The sequence below is a fragment of the Meleagris gallopavo genome, chromosome 1, assembly GCF_000146605.3.
Source record: "Meleagris gallopavo isolate NT-WF06-2002-E0010 breed Aviagen turkey brand Nicholas breeding stock chromosome 1, Turkey_5.1, whole genome shotgun sequence".
NCBI classification, from domain to species: domain Eukaryota; kingdom Metazoa; phylum Chordata; class Aves; order Galliformes; family Phasianidae; genus Meleagris; species Meleagris gallopavo.
This window is the reverse complement of record NC_015011.2, coordinates 39,617,462-39,630,824: the sequence shown is the minus strand read 5'-3', so window position 1 is coordinate 39,630,824 and position 13,363 is coordinate 39,617,462. Positions and strand designations below refer to the sequence as shown.

At 34.4% G+C, this 13,363-nt stretch overlaps 1 protein-coding gene across 1 annotated transcript in view; it reads left to right on the top strand.

Moving 5' to 3' along the window:
* The first annotated feature begins 733 nt into the window (after positions 1–733).
* PPFIA2 (PTPRF interacting protein alpha 2) overlaps positions 734–13,363 on the top strand; it is a 43,731-nt gene continuing 31,101 nt past the window's right edge. The window contains exons 1-7 of the mRNA XM_019613605.2: positions 734–846; positions 1,317–1,537; positions 4,448–4,685; positions 5,704–5,733; positions 6,615–6,745; positions 7,231–7,385; positions 10,081–10,174. Coding sequence (XP_019469150.1) covers positions 820–846; positions 1,317–1,537; positions 4,448–4,685; positions 5,704–5,733; positions 6,615–6,745; positions 7,231–7,385; positions 10,081–10,174 — 896 coding nt within the window. The 5' untranslated portion in view covers positions 734–819. The remainder of the gene's footprint in view (positions 847–1,316; positions 1,538–4,447; positions 4,686–5,703; positions 5,734–6,614; positions 6,746–7,230; positions 7,386–10,080; positions 10,175–13,363) is intronic.

Here is a 13,363-nt window from a genome sequence, read left to right as displayed (position 1 = left end):
GCTGTCACACAGAGCAGAGCTCAGCGCTGCCCCTCCGCTCCCTGTGAGTGAGTGAGACTTCAGTCAATATCTGTAGCTGTATTACCTGCGGAATTTATTTAAGTGTGTTCAGCTGCCATAAAATCTTTACTTTTTGGAGCTGCAAGTCTGCACTGGTTAGTTTTGGATCTTACAAATCTGTCTCTTCTTGCTTCTGTATTCAAAGCCATAGACATGTCCTAAATGTATTTTTGTGGAAAATTTGTAGGTACTTGTTCTTAGATTTCATATTTCTCTCTAGTTAAATCTCTCAAAAAATATAATTAGAAACTATGCTATTTTTCAAAGGGCAGTTCTCCAATATTTTCATAATGGAGAACTGTAAAAATGTGTTATAGTTACCCTCACTCTTGAACAACTTATTCGGCAGCTGGTTGTGCTAATTATCTTCATGTTGAAGATAAAAAGACTGCAAGTTCTTCCGTACCAAGTCCTTAATTTTGAAAAATCAAAGCATTTTTGTTAATATAGTTTTATCCCTTAATTTTATAAAATTATTTCAACTTTTCACTTCTTTTGTGTGTGACATGTTTTTGTCATTTATTCTGTCATATGTAATATTCTGTTCATTTAAAAATGAGTTCCTAGAGTGAAGGCCATTGGATTATTGTTGTTGTTATTATTGTTACTACTACTGGTCACTCATTTTATTTCTTCAACTCTTTTCTCAGACCTCATCTGGACTCATCAGCAGAGTTGAGGTATTCTGTGGGCTCACTAGTGGAGAGCCAGTCTGACTATCGGTCAACTAAAGTGATAAGGCGACCTAGAAGGGGACGCATGGGAGTACGCAGAGATGAACCAAAGGTTAATATCCAATTTATTTTCCTATATGCTTTAAAAAGAGAATGTTTTTCAGGCTGTTAAATTTAAGGCTTGTGTATTTCTAGAAAACCGAATAAATGAATAAGCACGAACACCGAGAGTATTTTTTTTTCTGTTTATACATAGATCACTGTTGTACTAAAATGAAGGCAGAAAACATTGAAGTTCAGACACTAAAGTTTAAGCATACTTGACTATTTGTCTTTTTTCATTATCTTCACAAATTTTCCTAACAATTAGCTTTACACAGCATTAGAAATTATGTGAAAATACTTTACATCCTCCACAATGCCAATCAAATGCCTTCTTGCTGTAACGTTGCACATATTAATGGAGAACTAATTACTGAATAAGTATTCTTAAATGTTAGTTACTTTCCTTCTCCGTTTTATAGTTCAACTTTGCAATTGTTTTCTGTGGAATAAGACATATATATCCTAATTCCTGCTTAGGTAAAATCACTTGGAGATCATGAGTGGAATAGGACTCAGCAGATTGGCGTTTTGAGCAGTCATCCATTTGAAAGTGACACTGAAATGTCTGACATTGATGACGATGATAGAGAAACGCTTTTCAGCTCCATGGACCTCTTGTCACCAAGTGGCCATTCTGATGCTCAGACACTGGCCATGATGCTTCAGGAGCAGCTAGATGCAATCAATAAAGAAATCAGGTATGTAGCCTTGAACGAGGTGTGGTGCATTTCTTGATTACAAATTTAGGCTCCTTTCAGTGCATGAGCTTAGATACCATTCATAACAATTTGGAAACCACTTGTACATTTAAAGGATTGATAATGTATTTGATTTATTCTGTATTTATTGTGTGAATAGAACATTGATTTCTGTATTTTCTGAGAGTAGGGAAAAAATAGTTTACTTTCAAATAAAAGTTTCTTGCAAAGGACCACTGGGCAACTAAAAAGAAACACATAGGAGAATGCTGACACATGGCAAATTTGACAAAATTCTATTCATAATCTTTTCAAGATCTTTCTCCCTGTCCTGTATAAATAACTACTCACAAATTACCTCCTATGTGAAATGCTTTATTTCATTTCCTGTTCATGTTTTCTTCTGGTAATTTTTCCAATGCTACATTTCATATAAGCCACATTTTCCAAGAAATTGTTTTGATTTTCTATAGAACGCAGTTTTGTTGTTGTTGTTGTTGTTTTCATGCACCTGATAGGTTATAGTACTGGGAAATAGGTAGTGAAATAATTGTGGCTTGCTAGTTTTTATGCAAATTTAATGGAATGATAGAGAATTCAGTAACATAATTTATTTAGGGTATTTTTGTAAGTGAAATCATGTTTTAGGCTGAAAACATTCTTACATGTTTTTCAGGAAGAGTAACTTTTTAATAAGTTGATGCATCAAGAACATCATTTCTCTAGAAGATGTTATCAGTCACTTTTGGTAATTCTATGGACAGAAAGTGTATGTTTAGAAATACAATCAAAACCAGATTGCCTTTCCAAGATCTCAATCTTTCTTTGCAAGGTAGTTTTGGAAGGAGAACTCTATTGAAATATATAGACTATGGATAACATTTCTAGTCCATGCAAGACCTTTTATTATAGATCTGTAGGTTTTGGTTTTTGCTACTTCCAGAATTTCTTCATTCATGTGGGATTTAACCCCGGTGTAAACCAAGACAAAAAGGCAAAGTGAAATTTTGTTGCTGGGAGGACAGAGCTCAATAAAACAGTGTATTTTGAGTATGTAAAAGAGAAATCCATCAATATTTTCCATTACTGCAAAGTAGTCAGCACTGTCACCAATTCGGGATGCTGTAGATTCAACAAATGTATTTTTTATATTTATATATATATATACATACATATATATATATATAAGCATTTTAACAATTTAACAAGTAATTTATAATACAGTAAAGAGTTTTGAATAGAAGATGACCTAATGAGATATTATTTGTGCATCTTGAATCAGAACATTCTTCTACTTAACAGAGGATCTTGAATTAGGTAGTAGGTATTGTTTTATGTCATGAAAGGAAATAAAAAGGGGACGCATCGTATATAGTCATTTTTGCTGGAGGTCATTTATTTCCCCTACTAATACTCGTATACTGGCATATAGGCTTTTATTTACCATCACCATTATTATTAAAATCCAGATAATTAATTTTATTATGTTTTGATTTTAATGTTTCAGGAAAAAAAAGGTTCTATAAGGATAGTCATTATAAACTGTATTACATTTCACATTTTCTTAGTCTTTTTTTGTTGGCAAAAGGGGGTTTATCAAATGACTGGGAGATATAAGGAGATTAAAAATTAGTTTTGATTTGGTTGTATTATACAAGGCTATTCAGAAATTAGATATTTTGCAAAATATCTAAATATATACAAATATATATATGTATATATACAAAACGAAGGAGATTTGTTCTGAATCCCTCTCAAAATGTTATTTGCCTTTGAGTTTCTTAGACTTCTCATTACAGAAAAGAACAGTAGGTATTTTGTAGATAGATCTTTGAAATAGATTTTAAGGAATAAAATCTATCACTGCACAGGAATTTTTAGGTTTCTACTTTCAAAGTATTATGTTTTAATTTATTGTACTTCCTCCATTTCAATTTAAGAAAAATAACAAACCCAAAAAACCTGTCACCTGGATTCACAGATTCAGACTTTCTGTGTTTCAAATTCTGTCATATTTTACTATGATCCCTCCTCCATTTTCCTCCTCTTTGCAAACAAAAAAATTCTTTCTGACTTTGTTTCTGGTAAAAACATATACAACAAGTCTTTTATTCTTAATATATTTATCAGAAACAAAACAACCCAGTGGAAATGTTCTATTGAAGCTATGTGTATTTAAGAAACTAATATTCATTTCCAATGAGAGCTCTTTCAATGAAATTCACTTAAAAACTTAATGCTTTAGAAACAACTGTCATCTTTTCATCAATTTGTAGGGATGAAACAGATAAATTCTGTGTGTTCCCTTGCTTTACTAATATAGATTATCCTAGCAATTCCCCTCTCAAAGTCACAGTTCCATTTGACCTTAATTTTTTCTTTATGGTTTAACAAAATAAAGTCAGCTGAATCCAAGTTAAGATTGGAATTATTTTCCTATGGTAAATCGGATTGTTCACTCTCCCTCTCTTTCTCCCATGCAAAGAAACCAATCTTCCTGAAATATCATACATAAATTCTTGTTGTTGGGCAGATTCTTCAAACAGGTTTTGAGGTTGGAGGAATAGGAGAAAGGATTTTATAATTCTGGTGATTAAAAATACCTAAAACATTGTTATTTTGGAGTTGATCTGTGATACTCATATTTGCTTTCTTTTTGTTTTGAAAAGAAAGATTTTTTTACATTCAGTTTTGGTGTATGCAGAGACAAAGTTAGAAATTGCAATGAGAAATTAAAAATACAGTTACCAGTGGGCCTAAGTAACCTCTGTAGGAGTATTTATTTTGTGCCAGTGTGTCTGTGTGCAAAATGGTAAGTACCAAGGAAGAAAATTTTGCTTTCAGAATCTACAAATACTTTCAGAGTACTAGTGTTGTCCTAAATCCAGCCATGTCCTTTAATTTTATAAGGTTAATCCAAGAAGAAAAAGAGTCAACAGAACTGCGTGCTGAAGAGATAGAGAACAGAGTGGCTAGCGTGAGTCTGGAAGGCTTAAATCTAGCCAGAGTCCATCAAGGTACATCCATTACTGGCTCAGTGACAGCATCATCACTTGCAAGCTCTTCTCCTCCCAGCGGACACTCAACTCCTAAACTCACCCCTCGCAGTCCTGCCAGGGAGATGGATAGAATGGGGGTTATGACACTGGTAAGAGATTCTGTGATGCCAGTTTTGGATGTGATATTTCTAGCATCATCTTTTGACTGTATGCATGGCTCATCTCTGGCATCCAGATGTAGCTGTGCTAAAGCTCAGATGGATATGTCTGTGAGTTTCAGCCAAATTCTTAATGTATCAGGAGCCACAGAAGTAGTGCCCCACAGCCTCACTTACTCTCTCTAGCACATACTTTGATCTTTTTAAGACACTCCCCCTGAGTTGTTTTAGAAGGAGTTGAATGTTAAATATCTCCTTATCCTTCTTGGCTGGGGACAGACACAATACACTATCAATCAGATATCCTCTGAGAACACTGAGTTGGAAAGAGGTATGTAGAGGTCTGATCTCTAGAGCCCAAGTTACAAATGGTCCTGTAGGAGTTATCTGGAGGAGCAGTATCCCTGGAGTTTCTGCAGCCCAGGTTTACACAATGAATACATTCTGCGACATCTCCAGCTCTGTATGAATGGAGAAAAGGAAAAAAAGAGTTAAATGTGGCACATTCTAGCAACTGTCTACTGCCAAATAATGTTGAAGTACAGGAGATGGATGAATTTGTATTCACTGACTCAGTAAGACACGGTAAGAGGAGAAAAATACCCCTTTTTTCAGATGTGCTATTTGCTGATGATTTTTTATGTTTATACTTGGTGGAACACTGATTTGTTTGTAATATTTCACAAAACTACAAATATATCTGTCTTAGAGGACATGCTTACTGAAAGATTTTATATGAAAAATTTTTATAAAGTGCTGTCATAAATTTGAAATGTCCTTTTCTAAGTTTATGAAAATGAAGGGAATTGCAGCATTAGGAAAAGTAACTGTTTTCAGAGACAGCATATTTGTGAAGCATTATACCACCATATTTAATTTTATGTTCAGTATATGGGTAGTATTAAATTTTGGATGTCAGAAGAAAGAGTGTGTGACATTGTTATGCTCAGATAAGATTTATTAATCATTCTTTTTTTGTTGTTGTTGCTTCTTTTGTTACTGATTAAAGCCAAGTGATCTAAGGAAACATCGGAGAAAGGTAAGACTCTAGGTTTTTTTTAAGTCAGGAAAGTGCATTCATCATATTCCTCTGCTGTTTAAATCACCAGGTTCCTTCCCACCCATTTCACTCCCTTCACTCCTTGTCACCCAGTCCCCGAACATAATAATTCTAAATTTACCCAAAGCTTGCAGTAGTCCCTACTACTCCAAGAATCAAGCCCCACAAGTGATACTTTGGAGTAGCCTCCCCAGCACATACTTCAGAGAAACACAGTGAAAAACAAAGCATGGGCACGAGAATTACCTTCAGATGTATTTTGGCCATTTTTAGGAGAAATCAGTCAGACTGCTTGAAATCTTTGGAGCAGTATGAAGTTATTTGCGGAATTGTCACTGAATGTGGGCTTTATCTTTACATGAGAAGAGACAATCTTCAATTTAAATTATTATATGTTATGACAAAATGCCCTTTTCTTCTATGCTTATTTTCAAGTACTCTGACCAATCTGTTATCATGCTTCAGAGGGATTGATCTTGTTTATGTCTGTATTTACCTTCCACCTTATCTGAGAATTTTGTTTCATGAATAATTCTGTTTAATGCAAGAGGATTGCTCATGAATAAGGTTATTTTCATGTTTAGACCTTTACTGGATCAACCTGTTTGTCATAAAAGAAATGAATTTCTTCTGCAAAAGTAGTCTTTGTTCTTTCATATATGTACATTAAGCTACCATATTTAGTCAATCTTGTTTTTTTCCCAATAGTCTTTTTAAAAAATAAGAAGCCTTAATTATTATTATTTTTTAAATCTCCCTTGGATCCATAAATGCTTCAGTTCAACTGAAGCAAATTTCTGAAGCATATGCTGAAAAGTTGATGAAAAGCTGTTCAGGTCTAAATGGTGTATCACCCCCAGATTGCAGTAGTCGAAGAAGATGGACGTGAAGATAAAGCCACGATCAAATGTGAAACTTCTCCCCCTCCAACACCCAGAGCTATCAGAATGACTCATACCCTTCCTTCTTCATACCACAATGATGCCAGAAGGTAAGATTTCCATAACATGAATCAGAACTGAACTTTTGTATGCTATAAAATGGCCTGATTTCCTCATATTTCTTGTTGGAATTGCTTCCCCTGTCATAAAAAAAGAAACTTTTACCTTGGTCTCCTTTGTGAAGATGAAAGTATTTGTCAGTGCTAAAACTGACAAATTCTGTTTTAAGGTATAGTTTTGATCCCTACCAGAAGTACTAGAAGTAGGGATCCTGCATTTCCTAGAAAGACAAATATCAGTCTGATTCCTGTATTTATATCAATTGTTCTTAGCAAACAAATGTTATTAGTTATTTCTGGCCATGTATTGCTTTACATAATGCTAAATCAATTAAGGAACAAGATGGGATTAATTGTTTCAGTTGTGGGAAGTTTATTACTAAATTATAATGAATTCATTTATTTGCATGGCTGCAAGAAGAACGTAAAAAAATGTTAATATATTATCTGTTCTATGTCTTTATTGTCATTTATAGTAGTTTACCTGCTTCATTGGAGCCAGAAAGTATTGGTCTTGGCAGTGTCAGTAGCAGTCAGGACTCCCTGCACAAAGCTCCAAAGAAGAAAGGAATCAAATCCTCAATAGGACGCTTGTTTGGTAAAAAAGAGAAGGCTCGACTTGGACAGCTCAGTAAGGAATTAGTGGTACCAAGCCACGGTCACCACTTCACAGTCATTTTTCCTTTTTTAATACGTTCTTCTCTGCTTTCCAGTTTGCTTATTTTTTCCATTTACTCTGATGGAACCTTGTCATTAGAGACTCCGTTGCTTTCAGAAATTATATGTCAGGAGTTTGCTGTGAATTTAGCACACAAATGAAGGAAGACTTCTAACACAAATTACAAGTCATTCTCTTCACTGAGCCTAGTGCTTCAATACTCTATTAAATTACAGTAAAAATGGTCACAGCATGTTCTCAAATAATCAAAATAAAGAGGAGGTAAGAGAGTATTAAGTATAATCCCACTCTAAGGGTATATCTGCTATAAAAGGTCCTTGCAAGAAAGTGCATTTGCCTTTCCTGTTGCAGCGTACCAGTAGATGTCTACTAGTACCTGTCACTGATGTCCTCACCATACTCCTGCAGTTAGCTATGCTGCTTATGGCAATGCTCTATTTTCCTTGTATTTCTTTTCACCTTCTTCTCCTTTTCCAAGATCTTTGTCTAGTTCATGCCTAGCAAAATTTTTCTTCTGAAATGTTCCACAGGATATGTCCATACCATATGCAAAAAAACCCACCAAAACAGTCATGGCGTAATTTTATTTAACTACCTTTATGTAGCAAAAGCAATGTAAAGTGAAGACTTCACCACAGGCTCATAGTCTGCATACCCAAACAGGTAAATACATACACATGTCAACACAAACATAAATTTGCTATAGATGTGTCAGTAAAATTTCCTAGACATGAAGATGTCTGAGCACAGTTTTGTGAAACACTGAATTTTTACTGCCATGGTGCCCATATAACACCTGTAAAAAAATTTAAAGGTCTGCAGTAATTGTAAATGGTGGAGTAATACGTAAGCCCAAAATTAAAAACAAAACAAAACAAAACAAAACAAAAACCAAAACCCACCACTACCAATAACAAAACACCTTCATTCATATTAATATATATTATCATCACCACTAACAAAACCGTCACTGAAATACTGCAGCATAAAGTTAGGTAATATTGAGATCAAAGTATCAGAGTAAAATCAAAGGATTAAGTGTTCTCTATTTACACCCCAACCTTTCTCCTCTTTCTCTTGTGTTCTTGTAAAGAAAACCGGCTAATTTCTAATCTTAATTTAAATTCATTTCTTTTCCTTAATGTGGGAAGAATAAAATTAATTTATTCAATCATCTTCACAACTTATTTCAGAATCCCATTAAGTAGATCTCCCAAATACACCTGCATGTCACCATCTGCACTGATTTTGTAACTTTAGACTGTGGCATTAATTCACATTTACATTCTATAAAAACAATTGTATTGATATTGATGGATTAGGCATAATAATCTATGATTTCACAGCAATTTGGGAATACAGAGGACAGAGATGTAATAAATTTGTTGGTCTTCCCTGCAATTATTTTCAGTATGAACAAAAACAAAATAACACCTTGAAAGATTGTCTCAGGAGCAATGTAATCTGGCAATAGATTAATTTCATAATTATACACAAAATGATTAATAAGATATATGTATAATTGGCCAAAGCCTATTTATAATTCTCAGCACTAGCTGATGAAATTATAATATTAGCTATTAGTGAAGATTTGCAATTATATGAAATTTTTGTGTCATCTATTCTTTAGCTTAATAGCAAAGTTGTTCACATTAAAGAAGCAACACTGGACCCTCCAGTTTTATCAATAGCTTTTTCAAATCCAAGCTATCACTCAACATATTACCTTGCTCAACGTTACCTTCAAAACTTAGTTTCCCACTGCTAAACTGCTATTTTTTTCATAATTATTTTCATAATATGCTATCTTTATCATCTCTGTTAAACCATCTGTGTCATTGTTTAAAGGCAAATTTCATGCCTTAGGGTATCTTTCTTAGCATCAAGATTCCATATTACTAATTTCTTCCAGACGTCTTTTATTTATTGAAGAAAGAGAAAAGAACATTACAGAGGGTGGGAGTGTCTTAATTCATTTTCTTAAATTGTTTGATTTCAACTTGATCCAATCTTCTCTCTTTCGGGGAATAGCACTCTAGACATTCACATGTTCTTCCCATTTTATGTTTTAAATATTCTAGTCCTTAAGGCAAATAATAAATAAAGGGAAATTTAGCCCCATCCAAGGTGGTCTGTATGATGCAACTGGTTAGGAACATTTATCACAGCCATCTACATGCCTGAGGTACAGACAAGCACAATAACCCCATCCACTGCAACATGCCCTAGGTCATTCATGGGCCCACATATGTTTGTTGTGTGATCAAATCCATTACACTGAGAATACTTTGCAGTCTGGGATAATCTGTCATTGTTTCATCAGCACATTTCCCCACTAAGATTAATAAATAGTGATGGCATTGCTCAATTATGGCCATGAGACTGAGCCTTAAAGAGGCAGAGAAAAACAGGCAAAGGAGATCAGGGTGCCTTTCTCAAACATTTCTGCTGAACACAAGGAGGAAGAAGCAATTTTTCTTTCTACTTCTTTTCATGTACTAAAAATAAACACCTGCCAGAAGTTCTCCACTACTCCAGATGCCATAGATGACTTAGAAGGAGGATGGAACGGGAATTGAATAGTTGAGGGAGCCACTGGGAAAGAGCTATGGGAAAATATGTATTTCTTTTCCCTCTTTCAACACAGGAGGTTATATTGAAACAGAAGCGGCAGCACAAGAGTCTCTGGGATTAGGCAAACTTGGAACCCAAGCAGAAAAAGACCGAAGGCTAAAGAAGAAGTGAGTAATGTATTCTTGTCACTTTTATTGTCTCGTGCTCAAATCAAATGTCAATTTTTGTGTTGATTTTATGCAGATGTACCAAGAGGCATGACCACCTACTACGGCAGTTTTTTACTTACTGTATTTTTTCTACTGTAAATGTTTTTAAAGCTGCATGTAAAATATAGGAAAAATAGCAAAAAATAGTTTTCAATTGCACTATATTGTTTCATTTGTAAAACATTAAGAGACGCTTTCTATTTCCCATTGTAATTAGTTTTGTGCCTTTTGGTAACTACAGTTCTGAAAAGAATAGGAAGGCAGTGAAAAAAAAACATTATAGTGACTTACTACATGAATTTTTCTGAACAGAGAAAAAGTGCTTACATTATCCATTGAACAAGCATTGAACATTGAAGTCAAAGATGCTCCATAAGCCCTAGCAGCTTCAAATTCTTTTTGCCTGTCAGCAAATGGCAACCTTGCTGGTTGTTCGCCTAAATCATGTAATAATTTAACTGTCTCTGGTTCACCTTCTTGTAAAACCAGTACACTGATTTATGGCAGCTGCCAGGAACTAAGAACTGTTAAAATAAAGCTTTAAACACAAAAGATATGTCTTGGCAGCATCACAGTTCCATTGTAATTAGGGGATGTCTGAGAAAAAAAAGATTATATTTAAAAATGAGGTTGAAAATTCATTTAGTAAACAGGTTTATGTTTCATTCATAATTACTAATTTAGCGCTATTATTTGGATTCTGAAAGCCTGATTTTTAAAACATGTGCTGTTTTCTGGTCTCTTAGAGTCTTTTAATGCTCCTTTGCAAAGTTTCAAGATAAGTTACAATCCAAGGATATATTTCAGTTATTGTTTATATTTAAATGTAGAATATTTTTAACAACTACTTTTGTATCAAGTTTGTTTAAAAGCACATATCTGTGTAACATACAAATGTAGGTGTTCAGTTTAAATCAGCCTCAGTTTAGCAATTAAAGAGCAGTTAATTGTGCTAGCTGGCAGAGAAGAGTCGTTTTCAACTCAATTAAGAAACTCAGAATAACATTCATAGGGTTTTTTGTTGTTGTTGTTGTAAATCTGTTATCAATCACTATTTACTAAGAAATATATGGAAGTATAGAGTATATTACTACACCTCTTTATTAAATTTTAGAAAGCATTCCGTTGATTATTCAGCGATCTATTGGTTTTTTGAAACCCCTATTTATAGTCAAGCTCTGGGGACGGAAGATAGCACAAAAAGAAAGGGACAAACGTGTTCATTTTGAAAGGACAAATGTCTTCACTTTGTCATATGTTAGTAGTTATTTATACTGCATAAGATAGTCTGACACTTGACACATACTTGACAGTACTTCATACATGATAGTGCCTACCAGGTTTTTGGTCTAGAAAACATAGGTGTTTAAATAACCAGTTATTAGATTTCTGTCTAATCTCACATAACAAGACTTCCCCGTATCATCTTCTTTTCAACTCTTTCCCTTTGTTTTTCCTTTTATCTGTCTTCTGTCCTTGGCTCTTTATGGATTGAGTGTAAACAAAATATTCTCTGCTGGAAGGAAAGGAATCTTTCCTTTGTGACCATCGCTTGACTGTGACAGATCATCTGGTCTGAATTGTATACTGTTGTATATGCTATTTACCTGTATCATTAAGACTTTTTTTTTTTTTCCACCACTTTAGATTTATCCATATTCATAGCTTCTCACTTCATTATGACTGTTTTTAAGATTCCTCTTAATTTACTATCACAGAAATGTTAACATTATGTAACACCTGTAAAAGTACTGTAGTATGGGGAAAATGTAACATTTGTGCGAGAGAAATATGTGGGATTCTGCTGAATTGTAATTGCCACTAAGTGCTAATTATCAACAGGGTAGAAGGGAACTGACATTTTCTCGTAAAGACTGCACTCATATATTTGCATGTCTTACCTTGGAAAATATTCGGTTGAATCTCTCCAAAAAGTCAATTGAATGACGACTTAGTCTCAGTAGGTCAGATTCAATTTTGCCAACATTTAATGATGCATAACTACTCTTGGAAGTAGCTTTCAATTACATACAGTAGCTGTAATATTACTGATTATGGTAATGCAAATGAGAAGGTAACATTAAAGATGATGGTTATGTATACATTGTCTTTGTAAAAATAATAAGAGGAGTGTGAGAACAATTTGCACTCTTATGATAGCAGTAAGATTTAAATTTGAGTGTTTGATTCCTTCTTACTGCTAAACAGACTCTAAAAATTCCAGAGGCTGGAACAGAGAGAGCAGAGCACCTTGACTTCTAAGGATTACTTTGGCTAACTTAAATTAGGACATGGAGTCCCAAGGGAATCAGGCCAGAAGAATAGTTAAAAGTAAGAAAGTTTTTCATCATACTTACTTACAGGTCTGGAAGACCTTTACTCATGCTGGCTTTGTTACCTAGGAAAAAAAAGCAGTCCAAGAGCCTTTTCTACGAAACAGGAATAATACCTCAGTACTGAACTTGTATTTCTCCCCTACACACAGAAGTCACGTGAAATGGTTTTCATTTGTGTTAACAGCTCAGTCAACTTCTATTTCACTTTGGTGGTAGAACCCATTGGTGCAGGAAAGCTAGGATTCTGCCCTTGATGTGAAACCAAAGTTAGGACTCATCACTGCATCACTGCAACTAGAACAGCCTCAAAGTACTTAGTAGCTTCATAAAACTCATGTAAGGTTTAATTTACCAGGTTTTGAAGTTAGATTTGAGTTAATGAATTAAAAATTAGATAGATGCAGCTCCTGTTAAAATGTATTTATTTGTTTTAAATAACCTCCTAAGTGAAAAAAATGCCTTAAAATGCTAAATCAGTGATTTTGCATTTCTGAACGTACTCAACTCTATCATTAATTCAGTAAGTATGTCCCCTTATTTAAGGATGAAGATGCATGGTGTTTAAATCCATAATCTGTTGCAGCCTGTAGGTGCTAATGGCCCCCAGGTATCCTGACCACCTGCTCCTGGAACAGCAAGCACGTGCATTGACACTGCACTGGCTTCATGGAGTTACAAACACTGTAGTGTGTTAATGCTATTTTAGCATGATTCATATGCATCAGTTAGATTCTTGGTTAATACATTTTACTTGAGAGAGTTTCCTGAGATAGTATGACATCTCCAGAAACGAAACCCTCTCCAGTGATAA